Genomic DNA, 16,607 nt, shown 5'->3' with positions numbered 1-16,607 from the left:
ATTTATCTTCACTCCTGTTTCTTCTTTCCGTAACTCAACAAATAAACGGTATGGTGCGGTGTCCATTGTAGTGTATTTGAATTCTTCATTTTTCCTTATTCTGCTTCTCTCTTCTTCGTAAGGCTTTCTTCCACTGTCCGGTGGGTCTTCCCTTTCTGCCATGATTTCGCACAAAATGGCGTGCTTTTGCAAGTGCGATTTCCTTTTAGCTATTATTTCACTAAATGACTCAAATATCGCTTTATTCCACTTTTAATTTAGTACTGAAATCCAATATCCGTTATTTAGCTATTGATCGCTTTTTTCTTCGAGAAATATCCACCACTAACTGTACCGACAATCTATCTTCGAAAACGCGTCTGTATTTGACAAGATATTTACCGGAAGTGGGGATACTCGTAAGTCAGTCCCATGTAGATTGGGAATCCCATAGAGCATGGGACTTGCGGTTATGGGCAGTATAGTAGTTCGATTCTTCTTCATATTCTAGCTATTTTCCGTCGGCCTATTTCCACTACGAAACCAAAGACCGACGCTGGAGAGATGACTCCACTATCTGGACTAGGTATCGACCCATTAACTCATGGACCACGGACCAACGGCTTTACTTCCTTTCCGACGAAGGATGTGACCACAGATATTTTCTACCTCAGAAAAATCTCAATCTCTCGGCTGGGATTGAACCCAGAACAACTGGGATGAGTGGCGGTCACGCTTATCACTCAACCAACGGCGCCGTCAAAAACTTGCCCAATGCTTTTATCGGAATTTTGTCAATAGTAAATGGTCTTATAAGCATAGGGTTCCCTTCTGTTGCATTTTTTTTATATTATGTTTAAGTGAATGCGATATTCGGGTTTAATGACATTCGAGCAAGTGGTCTATTCGGGTTTATGGCATTCGGGTATATGGTCCATTCTAGTTAATGATATTCGGGTAAATGATTTTCGAGCGAATGACATTCGGGTGAATGTTATTAATAGAACCCTATAATTATTGCACCCCAATTCGATGCCGAACGATAACATACACACGTATTCATAATTATGTCAAACGTCGATTATGCCAAATGACCATTATGCCAAATAAACGAAACGTGAGGTGTTAGTGTGTATTCCTACATTCAAAAAAAAGTAAACGTTATGTCTATTGATTTTACACATAGATTTTTGCAATTAACGGAGGCATATAGACACTATTTGCTGGCACATAAACCTAATGTGTGTAATTACAAGACATATTTTTCCTATATTAATATTTCATAACTATTAGGCGCATAAAACCCCATTCTATAACAATATGCACATATAACTTATGTGTGTGCATACATAGTTTATACAGTTGACACATAGAAGGTATGTGTGCGAGTGATAACAATAGCATTTCTTCTTCATACGAATTTTAAGCGGTTTGAAGCAAATAGAATTACCGTTTGGATGTGTGTAGATATTTGACTTTTTGGTGCTATTATCAATGTGTCCTAGTCTATTCTGGAAGCGACCCGCGTATCTCGTGTTGGATTACCGCAATGATTAAGGACCATTCATAAATTACGTAACGCTTTTAGGGGGGGGGGGGGGGTTGGGCTACGAGAAATTGTGACATATTGGAGAGGGGCAGTAAGCTAGAACGTTACGTAACATGTTTTCACTGAAGAAAAACATTTTTTAAAGAATTAGTTACGTAATAGGGGAGGGGGTATAGATAACTTTGGGACAATTTCCTACATGGGGGGAAGTGGGAGTCAATTTTGAGCAATTTTGGCGTTACGTAATTTATGAACTATCCCTTGGTAAACGCATTTTACGCCCGTCACCGAGACAGACAGAGATAAGTAAGTTGAGTATTCGCGGCTGTCCTCAGGGTGGCGTTCTGTCACATTTGCTATGGAATCTAGTTGCTGACGGATTGTTCGAGAAACTCAATGAGCTTGGAATTCCAATCTACGGGTTTGTCTACGATTGCCAATGACTTATTACTGGACTTTGCATACAAACAATCTTTTATTTAAAGCAACTAGCATTAAGAGGTTTCGAACAGTGGTTTCGACAAGTTAAATTTTCAGTTAATTCAAACAAGACCCTCAGTTAATCCAAACAAGATTCTTTTCACGAAGAAGCGAATAAAAACTGGAATTCGTCCCTTGCAGTTGACTGTGAACTACTGTGTGCGGATAAAGTTAAGTACGCTGGAGTCATTGAATACCAAATTGAGCCTTTCTGCTCACATTGAGTTCAGAGTCAAGACAGCATGTATGAGCTTCGAGCAGTGCTGAACTGAACCTGAACCAGACTGCAGGTTACTGATTTTTGGAACAGTAAGCATGTCGATCTTGTTATTTTATTCTCAGCATAGTAGGAAATCATACTCTTTCACACTTAAAACTGGAATGGCCAGCAAAGCGGACTATAATTTATGAAGCGCAGTATTAAGTGGAGCAGATTGCGAAGGAAAACTGTGATACGGTAAAGACCCGATTATATCAGCACCCGATTTCATCAGCACCCGATTTTATCAGCCTCCTATTTTATCTACCCCCGATTTTGACAGCCTTTTGACCCGATTTTATCAGCTTCATATGAAAATTGATAATTGGTAGTTTCATGGGCTCAAGCAGACGAACCAAATTGAATTTGAGTGAATCCTTTCTTAAGCATATTTTTTTATCTTAGAGATCAGAAACATACATTTTTTTTATTTTGCACTGTCAGATCCTCTTAATGGAAGTTTAAGCTAAATAATCAGGAAAGGTTATAATGCTATATCTAGGGACTAAAGTATATTTTTGGAGCTTCAGTTTCTTAAGAAGAAAGAAAAATATATCTCGAGTACTTTTTCAAATGGACGTAAGTAACATTGAGAGCCTCTCTTTGTTTACTTTCTCTTTCGTTTATTACGACGTCATTGCAACACTTTGTACTAATTTTCCAGTACATATCGAAAGCCGACGGTTTTTACTACAATATTATGCAAAGAGTAGAGTAGTAAATGTTGAAATGGCCGAGTAATGAACAGAAGAGAAAGACCTCAAAGAGAATCTCTCATTGTTACTTACGTCCATTTGAAAAAGTACTCGAGATATGTCCCGATTTTATTAATGGCCAGGTATTATCAGCCAAAAATTCACCAAGTGGCTGATAAAAACGGGTCTTCACTGTATACACTTTTACTTCTTTAAAAGCACAACTTTACTCCTTGGACGTAAGCCTGAGAATGCGAGCTTCTCATCTTAGTTTATTCGATTGGCCATTCGTCCAGATTCAACTCGGTGTACGTTTGTAAACTAAACCAAATAATCTATTCGAAAGAATAATTAAGAAAAATACTGTAAACACATTTGATACCAGTTATAAACGACTGTGGACACAAATGGTCTCATAGGGTGAGAAAATTCATGTTCTCAGCGATATTACACCCACATGTAGTCCCTTACAGAACATTTCATGTGAAGATTTCCTCTAGAGAGGAGTGGAGAGGAGCAGAAATCTTCGCGATTATGTGCGGGTCTTCAACAGAGCTTGTCCGACAAAGTTATAAATTTCTGGCTTCAATTACGGTCCAAGCTAATGAATGCATGCCAAATTCAAATAGAAGAACTTAGCATTGACAATACTATCAAACTCTTTTGGGTTCCAAGACACTCCGGTATTACTGGTAATGAATGGGCCGACAATTTGGAGTTGCTTTCCATTGAAATAGGATCGAATGCAATGAATACCTAAGTTGTACTTGAATTATGAATCTGTCCAGCTTGGCTGTTGCGCTATCTGTGATGATATTGACTGTGATAGCACAAATTTCACGAGTTGTGAGGTCGAGTATAAAACATGCGTCAATAGCACTATTCGCAAGTACACATCTTTGGAAGCTACAGAACGTAGGGAGATTCATAGTTACATTATGTTATATTATATTATATATATTATATATTGTATATATACTATATTTCCTGATTGTACATCATATTATCATGATTTAATCTGTTCCACAATTTTCCGCCACGTCACTCGGTCAGTTGCTGCTTGTCTCCAACCTCTCAGGTGCCCGATACTCGCCAGGTTCTGCTCCACTTGGTCCAGCCACCGGGAACGCTGCGCTCCTCTCCGTCTTGTACCTGCCGGGTTGGAGGTGAAAACCAACTTGGTGGGGTTGTTGTCCGGCATTCTCACAACGTGCCCCGCCCATCGTACCCTTCCAGCTTGAGCTACTTTCCGGATACTTGGCTCACCATAGAGTCGCGCAAGTTCGTGGTTCATCCTTCTCCTCCACACGCCATCCTCCTGCACACCACCGAAGATCGTTCTCAGCATCCTTCTTTCGAAGACTTCGAGTACTTGCAGATCCTCGTGCGGTGGTGAAGCTTCCTGGATCTCAAATTTTTTGGAGCCCATAGTAAGCACGACTTCCAGAGATACTACACCTTCTGATCTCCCGGTTGCTGTTATTGTCCGCAGTCACCAATAAGCCTAGATAGATGAACTCGTCAACCACCTCGAACTCGTCGTCGTCGATCGTAATACTACTGCCCAACCGTTCCCTATCGCGATCGGTTCCGCCAACCAGCATGTACTTCGTCTTTGACACATTTATCTTCAGTACTACTCGTGCTGCTTCGCGCTTCAGTCAGGTATCTGCTACCGTCTCCGGACCTCGTGAAAATCGTGCCCCGCATGTTGAACCCCGCTCTTCGCATTACACCTTCCAGCGCTATATTGAACAGCCCATCGCCTTGTCTGAGTCCCCTGCGTGTTTCAAACGGACCCGAGAGGCCGCCCGAAATTTTGACGCAACATCTTACACCATCCATCGTAGCCCTAATCAGTCTTGGCAGCTTCCCAGGGAAGCCGTTCTTGTCCATCATTTTCCATAGCTCCACACGGTCCACCATGTCATATGCTGCTTTGAAGTCGATGAACAGGTGATGTGTCGGGACCTAGTATTCACGGCATTTTTGGTGGATATGCCGTATAGTAAAGATTTGGTCGTTTGTTGATCTGCCGTTGATGAAACCGGCCTGATAACTCCCGACAAATCCATTTACCAGCGGTGATAGGCACCGGAACAGAATCTTGGATAGCACTTTGTAAGCGGCATTTGTCACCGTGATCGCTCTTTAGTTTTCACAGTCCAATTTGTCGCTTTTCTTGTATATCGGGGTGATGACCCCTTCCTTCCACTCCTCCGGTAGCTGTTCTCTGTCCCAGATTCTTTCGAATATTCGGTGCATGCTTTCCGTCAGTTTCTCCGGACCCACCTTGAAGAGTTCCGCTCCTAGACCATCCTTACCAGCTGCCTTGTTGTTCTTGAGCTGTTGAATAGCCTCGTTAACCTCATTCATAGTGGGCGCCGGTACATTCCCGTCGGCTGCGACACTGACATAATTGTACGCCCGATTGTACGCCTGCGCACCATTCAGATGTTCATTGTAGTGCTGCCTCCACCTTCCGACCACCTCACGTTCGTCCGTCAAGATGCCACCTTTCTAGTCTCTACACATTTCGGCCCGCGGCACAAAACCGTTGCGAGAGTCATTCAGTTTCTTGAAGAACGCCTGAGGGCGATACAGCAGCTCCATCTCCTCTCTCTCAGACTCTTCCAGGCGGTGGTTTTTGTCCTGAAAAGACGAGTCTGCTGTTTTCGCTTCCGTCGATATGACTCCATGTTCTGACGAGTGGATTGAAGCAACATCGCTGCGCGTGCTGCATTCTTCTCGTCCAATATCTCTTGGCACTCGCCATCGAACCAGTCGTTCCGTCGACTCGTCTGTACGTATCCCAGGACGCTCTCCGCAGTGCTGCTTATGGCTGCTTTAGTCCTGGTCCAGCAGTCCTCAAAGGGAGCATCGATGAACTCCTCCTGCGGTGGCAGCGCTGCTTCAAGATGCTGCGCGTACGTTGTCGCGACGTTAGTTTCCCTCAGTCGGTCTAGGTTATACCGCGGTGGGCGCAGTATCTGACACTGTTCACTACGGATAGTTTTGGATGCAGTTTAACCATCACCAGATAGTGGTCCGAGTCGATGTTAACACCCCGATAGGTCCTTACGTCGATAACGTCCGAGAAGTGCCGTCCATCAATCAGAACATGATCAATTTGCGTCTCTGTTTGTTGCAGTGATCTCCAGGTGTATCGGTGCAGGAGGCGGTGCTGGAAGAAGGTGCTCCGACGATCTTGACATCATGTCTTGGGCAGCGATCGTATTCACGCTCCAGCTGCGCGTAGAATTCGTCCTTGTCGTCATTGCTACTTACGAGGTGGGGACTATGCACGTTAATTATGCTGTTGTTGAAGAACCGGCCCTTGATCCTCAACCTGCACATTCTGTCGCTGACCGGCCAACATCCAATCACATCTCGTGTGTATTACCGCAGCTCTGGTAGATGGTGTGGTTCCCGCGAAAGAACCGCACCGTAGACCTCTTCCAACACACCTCCTGCAGCGCCACAATGTCGGACTTGCGGTCTTTCACTATATCGGCAAGTATGCGAGTGCTCCCGATAAAGTTAAGCGACCTGCAGTTCCATGTCCCAAATTTCCAGTCTCTTGTCCGTTTCCGTTGCGTACGTCTGTGCCAATTTTGTCCATCCGAAATCTCTTGTTGAACTTCCTGAGCATGCTATTTTATGGGCGGCTAGCTAGGCCTGCATCAACCTTTCAGTAATGCTGAAGGATCACGGGAGGAGAGATCAGGGATGCTTTAGGGCATGTGGTATTTAGGCCTAGAACGTGTACAGCCCGCTACCTCGTCCTACCACACCCGCAGTCAGCCCCTGTTGCTATCGCGACTAAGCATTATCCACCACCTTCCCACATAGCGTTCCTCCACCACCACGGGGCCCGGTTGAGAGATTCATAGTTACTGTACGTTTATGCTAAAGATTAATTTGTGCTACTCCAACCATCAGAACACTGCACATTTCACCACCAGCAGTAATTGTACAGCAACTAGAACAGTGGTTTTCAACCTTTTTCGTTCCATATATCCCTTTTTAAATATTGATCCCATTTCTGAAAATTTCTGTCAGAAAAATATGATTTTCAATTGTATGAAAACCAAAATTTGCCGTCCAGAAAATCAAAATTTTCACATGAAGCATTCTCAGTAAGCATCTCAATTCTTGGTACACTGAAAAAATATGTAAAGACAAATAAGCGACGAGAATGTTAGGATAACAAGTTCATTAGTCTAATTTACCCCTGAGGGTGAATTCACCCCCGGTTGAAAACCACTGAACTGGAAGATACCAAATACGTTGGTTTTTACTCGTTTCTAGCGAATCCCGTCTATGATTTGCGAAGAAATAAACGCCCACTATGTCGGAGAGTCGATTGACCTAGCAAGGGTGACACTCCGTACGTAAATATATTTTAGTCTCACAGTCAGTTCGAGCAGTACTATGGCAGCATCGCAATTCTGCACTTGAAGAAGCACGTACAGCCAAATGAGCTTGTAAAGAAGTGTCGACACATTCAAAAGGACACTACATACAACCATCTCAGTGGAGTGTGGGGAGGGGGAGTGGTCAATTCGTGCCTAATGTCAGAGCAGAGCGTTATCTCTAATCCTCCTCCCTGGCAAATGTATATGTAGATTTGTGCTACTTTAGTATTTCGTCAGTTCAGTGCTTCGCAAATTGATACCTGAGCTGCTGATCGATTCCAGACTGAGGCACTTAGACCCGAGGTCTAAGTCTAAGGCCTCTAGGAGGTTAGTTTTCTCCGGAGAAAAATAATAGACGGTTATCAACCTTCCAGTGGACTACAGCCACACAAATTACGATTATAAGCAGTACACAGGAAAATTCAAAAATGCAATGTTTGTATTTTACTATTGATGGCTCGTTACGTTTCTGTTACGAGTTTTGTGAATTTTCTGGCATATACTTCGAGTATGCATTCAATGAGGGGATGGATAGAATATATTCAATTTATAGCAGTTGCTTACAACTACATAAAACTCAGTCACTACGCATCGCTCGATCGAGATAGAAGTGTTTTGTTTTCGGTCTGTTGGAAAAAGAACAGTGCAGTAATTCGCGTTCAAGGTTATTTTGCCATTTTCTGCCTCTTCGAGGTTTGGACTTTTATTTTCTTTTGTGCGTGTGTTAACCGTTAGGCCACATTCCTCAACCTTTTGTTCGTAAAGCGAGGATTGAACAATAACCAGCTATTTAAGCTGGACTGGTGCGTCGTGGGAAACGAGTATACAGATAAGTGAAATCTACCTTTTTGATACATTTACGGCTTTTTCCCGTCTGCGCGGGTGCTGACCCCGTGCGTTGACGGTGTCGATGGCTTCCTCCCCGGATGGCCAAATGGAGATCGAGTCGACTCCTAAGGCTCTCCCCCGACCCAAACAATATCCAGAGCTCTCGACCGGTCCCTTTGTGGTCTTCTTTCGGCCCAAAACAAAATCGCTGAATTTATTACAGATTTCAAAAGACCTAACGGAACGGTTCTCGGCTGTGATCGAAATAAAAAAGGTCCGCTCAGACAGGCTGAGGGTCGTGCTGACTAACTCAAAGCAGGCAAACGATATTGCTTGCTGCGAGCACTTTACGAAGGACTATCACGTGTATATTCCAGCTGTGAAAGTACAGTCTGAAGGCGTTGTCACCGATGACAGTTTGACATGCGAGGATCTGCTGCAGTACGGGGTTGGCCGTTTCAGAGACCGCTTACTTCAGCCAGTGAAAATACTCGAGTGCAAGCGTTTGCACTCAGTAGTAGTTGCGGGGGATGGTTCAAAAACGTACCCCCAATCAAACTCTTATCGGTTGACCTTCGCTGGTACCGCTTTGCCAAATTACGTCCTCTTGCACAAGGTTCGTCTGCCTGTGCGTCTGTTTGTGCCGCGGGTCATGAATTGCACAAAGTGTAAACAATTGGGTCACACAGCCACCCATTGTAGCAATAAGGCCCGCTGTGGAAAATGCGGGGAGAATCATCTAGATGATTCGTGCAGTAAGAATGCTGAGAAGTGTCCTTACTGTGCAGAGAATCTGCATGATATCTCGGCATGTCCCGCGTACAAACTACGCGGGGATAAACTAAAACGTTCCCTTGCTGGACGATCCGCACGTTCTTTTGCAGAAATGCTAAAGAAAGCTACACCACCAACCTCAACAAACATCTATGCTCACTTGCCTCCTAACGAGGGCGAGGCTGATGACCCACAAGAGGGAACATCTACTAGGGCGCCTAGAAGTTATAGGAAGAGGAGGAACATTTCCTCTCCTAAAGTTCGTTGTAAAGGCCAGAAGGTATCCCTTGACGGGACTCAGAAAGTCACATCTATTGGAAGTGTTGCAACCAAACCGAAGCAATTAGCTCCTGGTCTCGGAGGATTAAACTCAGAGAAGGAGTTCCCAGCACTTCCCGGAACATCAAAAATCCCAAGTGTTCCTCTGTTTCAGTTCGAGAATAATCGCGGCACTGGAATTATCAAACTCTCGGACATTGTGGACTGGATAATAAAAACTTTCAATATAACTGATCCTATTAAAAGTCTGTTGTTAGCTTTTCTCCCTACAGTAAGAACATTTTTGAAGCAGTTGACTGCTAAATGGCCCCTCCTTTCAGCGATTGTATCCTTCGATGGCTAACTCATCGAACGAGGTCACGGATTTGATCACTGTTCTACAGTGGAATTGCAGAAGTATCATCCCGAAAATCGATTCCTTCAAAATTTTAATAAATAATTTGAGCTGCGATGCATTTGCATTATGTGAAACTTGGTTAACTTCCGACATAGATCTCAACTTCCACGACTTTAATATTATTCGCCAGGATCGAGACACCCCCTATGGAGGAGTGCTTTTGGGGATCAAAAAGCGCTATTCCTTCTACAGAATTAACCTTCCCTCGATAACAGGTATTGAAGTTGTCGCTTGTCAAGTAACAACCAAAGGCAAAGATCTTTGCATAGCTTCCATATATATTCCCCCCAACACCGCGATTGGGCATCGCCGGCTACATGACATCATAGAATCCCTGCCTGCACCGCGACTAGTTTTAGGCGACTTTAACTCTCACGGTACGGAATGGGGTTGCCTTTATGATGATAACCGTTCCTCTTTAATTCACAATATTTGCGACAACTTCAACATGACAATTCTAAACACGGGTGAAATGACACGGATTCCTCCCCCACCAGCGCGCCCAAGCGCATTAGATTTATCCCTTTGCTCGACCTCGCTAAAGTTAGAATGCGCGTGGAAGGTAATCCCTGATCCCCACGGTAGCGACCATCTGCCGATCGTAGTCTCAATCAATAACGGCTCAAGGCCATTGGAAACAATCAATATTTCGTATGACCTCACACGAAATATCGATTGGAAGAGCTATGCTGCCGCGATATCCGACAACATCGAATCTACTCAAGAACTTCCTCCGGAGGAAGAGTACAGCTTTTTGGCTGGCTTGATTCTCGACAGCGCGAATCAAGCTCAGACTAAGCCAGTACCCGGCGCGAACATACAAAAACGTTCTCCCAATCCCTGGTGGGATAAAGAGTGCTCAGACGTGTACGCAGAGAAGGCCGCCGCGTTTAAGACCTTCCGGAACGACGGGTTACCCGCTAGTTTTCGACAGTACGCGACGTTAGACAAGCGAATGAAGAGTTTGATGAAAGCCAAAAAACGCGGTTATTGGCGCCGGTTCGTCGACGGATTAACGAGAGAAACATCGATGAGCACTCTTTGGGGAACAGCCCGACGTATGCGAAATCGATACAGTACTAATGAGAGCGTGGAATATTCAAACCGTTGGATATTCGATTTCGCCAAGAAGGTTTGTCCGGATTCCGCCCCGGCACAGAAGATCTACCGCGCCGCGTCCCGTCACGATAACGCGAACGAAACACCTTTTTCGATGGTGGAGTTCTCACTTGCTCTCTTGTCGTGTAACAATAAAGCTCCAGGGCCAGACAGAATCAAATTCAACTTGTTGAAGAATCTGCCAGACTCTGCCAAGAGACGCTTGTTGAACTTATTTAATAAGTTTCTTGAGGCTAACATTGTCCCACACGATTGGAGGCAAGTGAAGGTCATCGCCATCCAAAAACCAGGAAAACCAGCCTCCGACCACAATTCGTATCGACCGATCGCAATGCTATCTTGTATCCGGAAGTTGTTCGAGAAAATGATCCTATCCCGCCTCGACAATTGGGTCGAAGCAAATGGCTTACTGTCAGATACACAATTTGGCTTTCGCAAAGGTAAAGGGACGAATGATTGTCTTGCGTTGCTCTCAACCGAAATTCAAATGGCCTATGCTAGTAAAGAGCAGATGGCATCAGTGTTCCTAGATATAAAGGGGGCTTTTGATTCAGTTTCTATCAACATTCTTTCAGAGAAGCTGCACCAGCATGGTCTTTCAGCGACTTTAAACAACTTTTTACTAAACTTGTTGTCGGAAAAGCACATGCATTTTTCGCATGGTGACTTATCGACATCACGATTTAGCTACATGGGCCTTCCCCAGGGCTCATGTCTAAGCCCCCTGTTATACAATTTCTACGTCAACGACATTGATGAATGTCTTGACAATTCCTGCACGTTAAGACAACTTGCAGACGATGGCGTGGTGTCTGTTACGGGACCCAAAGCTGTCGATCTACAAGGACCATTACAGAATACCTTGGACAATTTGTCTGCATGGGCTATTAAGCTGGGTATCGAATTCTCCACGGAGAAAACTGAGCTAGTTGTATTTTCTAGGAAGCGTGAACCAGCACAACTACAGCTTCTATTAATGGGTCAAACTATAGCTCAGGTCTTCACAGTAAAATATCTAGGGGTCTGGTTCGACTCGAAAGGTACTTGGGGATGCCATATTCGGTATCTGAAACAGAAATGCCAACAAAGGATCAACTTTCTTCGTACAATAACCGGAACGTGGTGGGGTGCCCACCCAGGAGACCTAATTAGGTTGTATCAAACAACGATACTGTCGGTACTGGAATACGGATGCTTCTGCTTTCGATCCGCCGCGAACATACATTTCATCAAACTCGAAAGAATTCAGTATCGTTGTTTGCGTATCGCCTTAGGGTGCATGCAGTCGACCCATACGATGAGTCTCGAAGTCCTGTCGGGCGTTCTCCCGCTGAAAAATCGATTTTGGGAACTCTCATATCGATTGCTCATTCGATGCGATATCTTGAACCCGTTGGTGATTGAAAATTTCGAAAGGCTTGTTGAGCTCAATTCTCAGACCCGTTTTATGTCCCTGTACTTTGACTACATGGCGCAAAATATTAATCCTTCTTCTTACAATCCCAACCGTGTGCATTTCATAAATACTTCTGAGTCTACTGTTTTCTTCGACACATCCATGAAAGATGAGATTATTGGAATTCCGGACCATATACGCCCACAAGTGGTTCCAAATATTTTTTATAATAAATTCCGAGAAGTCGACTGTTCTAAGATGTTTTATACTGACGGATCAAACCTCGAAGGATCCACTGGCTTCGGTATTTTCAATCAAAAGTTCACCGCCTCCTACAAACTCAGTGACCCTGCTTCAGTTTACGCCGCAGAACTAGCTGCTATTCAGTATACCCTTGGAGTCATTGACACATTACCCGCAGACCATTACTTCATCGTCTCGGATAGTCTGAGTTCTATTGACGCTATTCGCTCGATGAAACATGGAAAGCATTCCTCGTATTTTTTGGGGAAAATACGGGAGCTACTGAGTGCTTTATCTGACAAATCTTTCCAGATTACCTTGGTGTGGGTCCCTTCTCATTGCTCCATTCCGGGCAATGAGAAAGCGGACTCCTTAGCTAAGGTGGGTGCCATTGAAGGTGACGTTTTTGAAAGACCAATTTGCTTCCACGAATTTTTCAGTATTACTCATCAGAGAACCCTCGAAAGTTGGCAAACCTCGTGGAGCAATGGGGAGCTAGGAAGGTGGCTACATTCGATAGTCCCTAAGGTATCGACGAAACCTTGGTTCAAGGGGATGGATGTGGGTCGTGACTTCATTCGTGTGATGTCCCGACTCATGGCGAACCATTACACGCTGGATGCACATCTCCGACGTATTGGGCTCGTGGAGAGTGGTATCTGCGCTTGTGGCGACGGTTATCACGATATAGAGCACATAGTCTGGGCGTGCACCGAGTACAGTTCCGCCAGGTCTCGGCTTATGGACACCCTCCGGGCCCGAGGAAGACCACCCAACGTCCCGGTTCGAGATGTGTTGGCAAGCCGCGATGTCCTCTATATGTCCCTTATATACACCTTCATAAAAACCATCAATATCCAACTTTAACTGCCCCTTTTTCCTTATCATTCTCAGAAGCGCTCTCTTCCACCTGTACCATACACCCACGATGGTTTGATGCGACTCCAAGGCGACACAAAACATCCCTGTCGAATGAGCCAAGAAACACGGGACCTAAAGCACGAACATCACACGCACAACTAGAAATGTAGCCGATCAACATCTGAGCCGCACTACGAAATCGTCTGGAGAAACCCCTGCCATCTCGAGAACGACCACCCGGCGTCCCAGTACATGATTCTTCCTGATGAAGACCACCCTGATTCTGTAATCCATCCGTTGATCTCCCGAAGTCTGAAACTGAAATAATGTTCTCCCCCTGCCATGTTTGTCCACCCTACTTCCCCTGACTCTTATACACAGAAGTAACACCCCTTCCCCCCCCCCCCCCAAATATCTTCATGAAGCATTTAGCTCTTCTTGCCTTTTCTAGTTTTAACTATTATATTATATGATCTCGTTGAAAATGCCCAACTCTACTACCACATAAAATAACTCTAATTAATGTCTCCGAATCTTTACAAAATTTAATCACGCCCTCTAATTATTTCTACTTTTAAGATAGTCGTAAAAATTTTCCCCCTTAGTTAAACATTATTTGCTCCAATAATCTCATTGCTAAAAATGTCAAACCATATTGCCATAAAAACTAAATGACCCCTCTAATCTTACGAAAATTATACTACCCCCTTGTGTATATGTATAGCTATAAATTAGCCTTAGTTTAATTTCAAAAATCAATATGTAAGCCCCTAGTTTTAAGTAATTTAAAATGTAAAACAAAACAAAATTGGCACCTTTAAGCTAACGCAAACCTGCCTTATCAAATAAATGAATTGAAAAAAAAAAAAACTACATAAAACTAATCACACCTTATATCTGATAGTAGACAAGAGAATATAAGAGTTTCTAAAAATTCTATTTCTATTAATTTTCGAGGGAATCATAGACGAAAGGGTTCTTCAAAACTCTTAGAAATTCTCCACTAGACATTACGTATCAAATGACAAACAATTCCTTCTTTTTGCTTTCTTTCCAGCAGAACCCAAAATCGTACCGGCGGAGGCGGCAGCTGTTGTCGAACCAACGGCAGCACAGTAGACTAATACGGACGGAGGGTACCTTTTTGCATCTAAAAAGATACTAACGTTGATCATCATTTCCTTCACAATTTCTTCTGTTTTGGAAAGCTAACCACCACCACACAACAGAAAAAAAAACAAAAATACTGCATTCAGTCAAATGGCCCCACAACAGAATGGAGAGACAGAAGGGGATCAACAGAGAGAGAGAACTCTACTATGCGGCAAGACGTCAACGACTGCAAATGTGCATTTCTCACTATTTCCTTCAATTTCTTTAAAAAATCTTCTCTTTCTGGCGAACTCCTTCCTGCAATGTCCCTGAAGTACTTGCAAGCCAAGTAATTTGATTTAAAATTGTTCTTATTTTTTTTTGCTTAACGATAAGCAGCTACTCTCTCGCAACTTTTACGTAACGAGTACCCTCGTAAGGTTTTACGTTTCATTCGCATCTATTTTAGAAATTTGGACTAATTAGTAACGACCTTTGTAGATGCAAAACAAACCTAAAATAACAGAAGGAAGATGTAAAATATACACTAAACACAGATTTATTCATTAATAAGCAAACAGATCGATAGAATTAGGCAATATGGATGTTTTCTTCTCTTTTTTTTTGTTTGTTCAAAAGTCAAACCAGAATTTAGCACACTGCTATAGAATTATGTACGGAACCTGTTGTAGCAATTGAGACGATTACAAAGCAACAAAATCGTGTATGATAGCAAATAAGCGCAACCCTTGAGAACACTCCAAGGCTAGCGAAGCATCTTTTGAATGTAGAATTTATCATTTGCTGACTTTTTGAATCCCCCGTCCCTTCCATTCACAAAATCCACAATAGTTTAGTAAAGCTGCACCGGTAATATACTGTTCGAGTCGTTATTTTTTCAACTGATACCTGAACTTGTCTGAATGGCGCAATACAAGAATACGGGCGATATAATACAAGTATTCGCTGCAGTTAGGCTTACCTAGGCAGCATAGAACGACTAGTTTTGGCTCTTGTAAAGTTGGCTCACTAAGATCACCGAGCGAGTACTTGTCGGAAATTGATTTCTTCGGGCAGAAACAACTGATCTAATAGAATTTCAGCTTAATTTTTGCCATCTTAGAGATACAATTTATACAATTTAATATTGGTAAAACTGAAAAAATATATGAAAAACTATACAAAAACGATCACCGATTTTACATTTATTTTCCACTCCTTCAGTCTGTGACAGGAACCTGAGAACATACACGTACATAACACATATGCGCGCGTACGTGTTGTGCGCGATGGAATACAACACATAGAGGAAAAATGAAAAAAATACAAAAAAACAAATCTTTTTAACTAATGTATAGGTTATTTTATTATTGTGTCGTGAATGAGACAGAAAGAGATGATAAATATAGAAATATGGACAAAAACAATGCTACTAAGCTGGTGGACAATTGAGCCGATGACCATTCCCGATCATACATCTTTTTAGGTGGCTGCAACAGTGACTGTCCTTTATATTTGATTACTGAATCAGCAGTGTGTAGTGGCATGCGGCAATATTTTAGAATGAATCTAATGGTAACGGTAGATCGTTTGATATAAAGTCATTTGGCATGCTGTCTATCGTTTGGTGTATTCTTTATACAGATTCGACGGTCGCTTGTAGGCGAATCTGGGATTAACTCGTTTGCCTTTTTTTACGCAAACATAAGGCCCGAATTCAACAGAGAGAGCAAAATGTGCAAAACAAAGAACATTTTCATGATGAGGAAGATGAGCTCTGCGGACCCGGTATAATAGATTATCTAGTAAGGTACTACAATCGAGTTATACACCGTACTTTATCTTTAAACGCGTTTTCCCGAAAGTAGTGTTTTTAAGCGGTCAAGTAAGACTTTTCATAAAAGTACTGGTCCGATTTCAATAATTTTTTCTCCAACTTCAGATAATATACCACTATGTTTGGTCGAGAGGGATTTGCAAAATGTCAATTTGTTCCATTTCATGGCCATTAATAGGCCAAAAAAATAACGTAAATATTGGAAATTTTCACTAATCGTTACATAACTTTTACAAATTATAAAATAAAAGAAATCCCTTTCGTCTAAACATTGCCAACGTGACTATGACTATAAAAAATATGAGTTTTCTGATTACAGATTACCCAATTTGCCAAAACTTTACTTAAGCGGGACTCATGCAGTTTCAACATCGATGTCATCAATGCATTTTGAAGGTCGC

General features: G+C 42.9%; 1 protein-coding gene across 3 annotated transcripts in view; it reads left to right on the top strand.

Annotated features, from left to right (window-relative positions):
- Positions 1 to 15,559, top strand: part of LOC131685153 (enolase-phosphatase E1) — a 79,209-nt gene extending 63,650 nt beyond the window's left edge. For 2 of the 3 annotated variants that reach the window (XM_058968643.1, XM_058968640.1), the window contains exon 3: positions 14,335 to 15,559. In XM_058968643.1, coding sequence (XP_058824626.1) covers positions 14,335 to 14,396 — 62 coding nt within the window. In that variant the 3' untranslated portion in view covers positions 14,397 to 15,559. The remainder of the gene's footprint in view (positions 1 to 14,334) is intronic. The other variant, XM_058968641.1, reaches the window with a different exon arrangement.
- The last annotated feature ends 1,048 nt before the right edge of the window (positions 15,560 to 16,607 follow it).

Source organism: Topomyia yanbarensis, chromosome 2 (assembly GCF_030247195.1).
Source record: "Topomyia yanbarensis strain Yona2022 chromosome 2, ASM3024719v1, whole genome shotgun sequence".
NCBI classification, from domain to species: Eukaryota; Metazoa; Arthropoda; class Insecta; order Diptera; family Culicidae; genus Topomyia; species Topomyia yanbarensis.
This window is presented reverse-complemented; position numbering and strand designations above follow the sequence as displayed.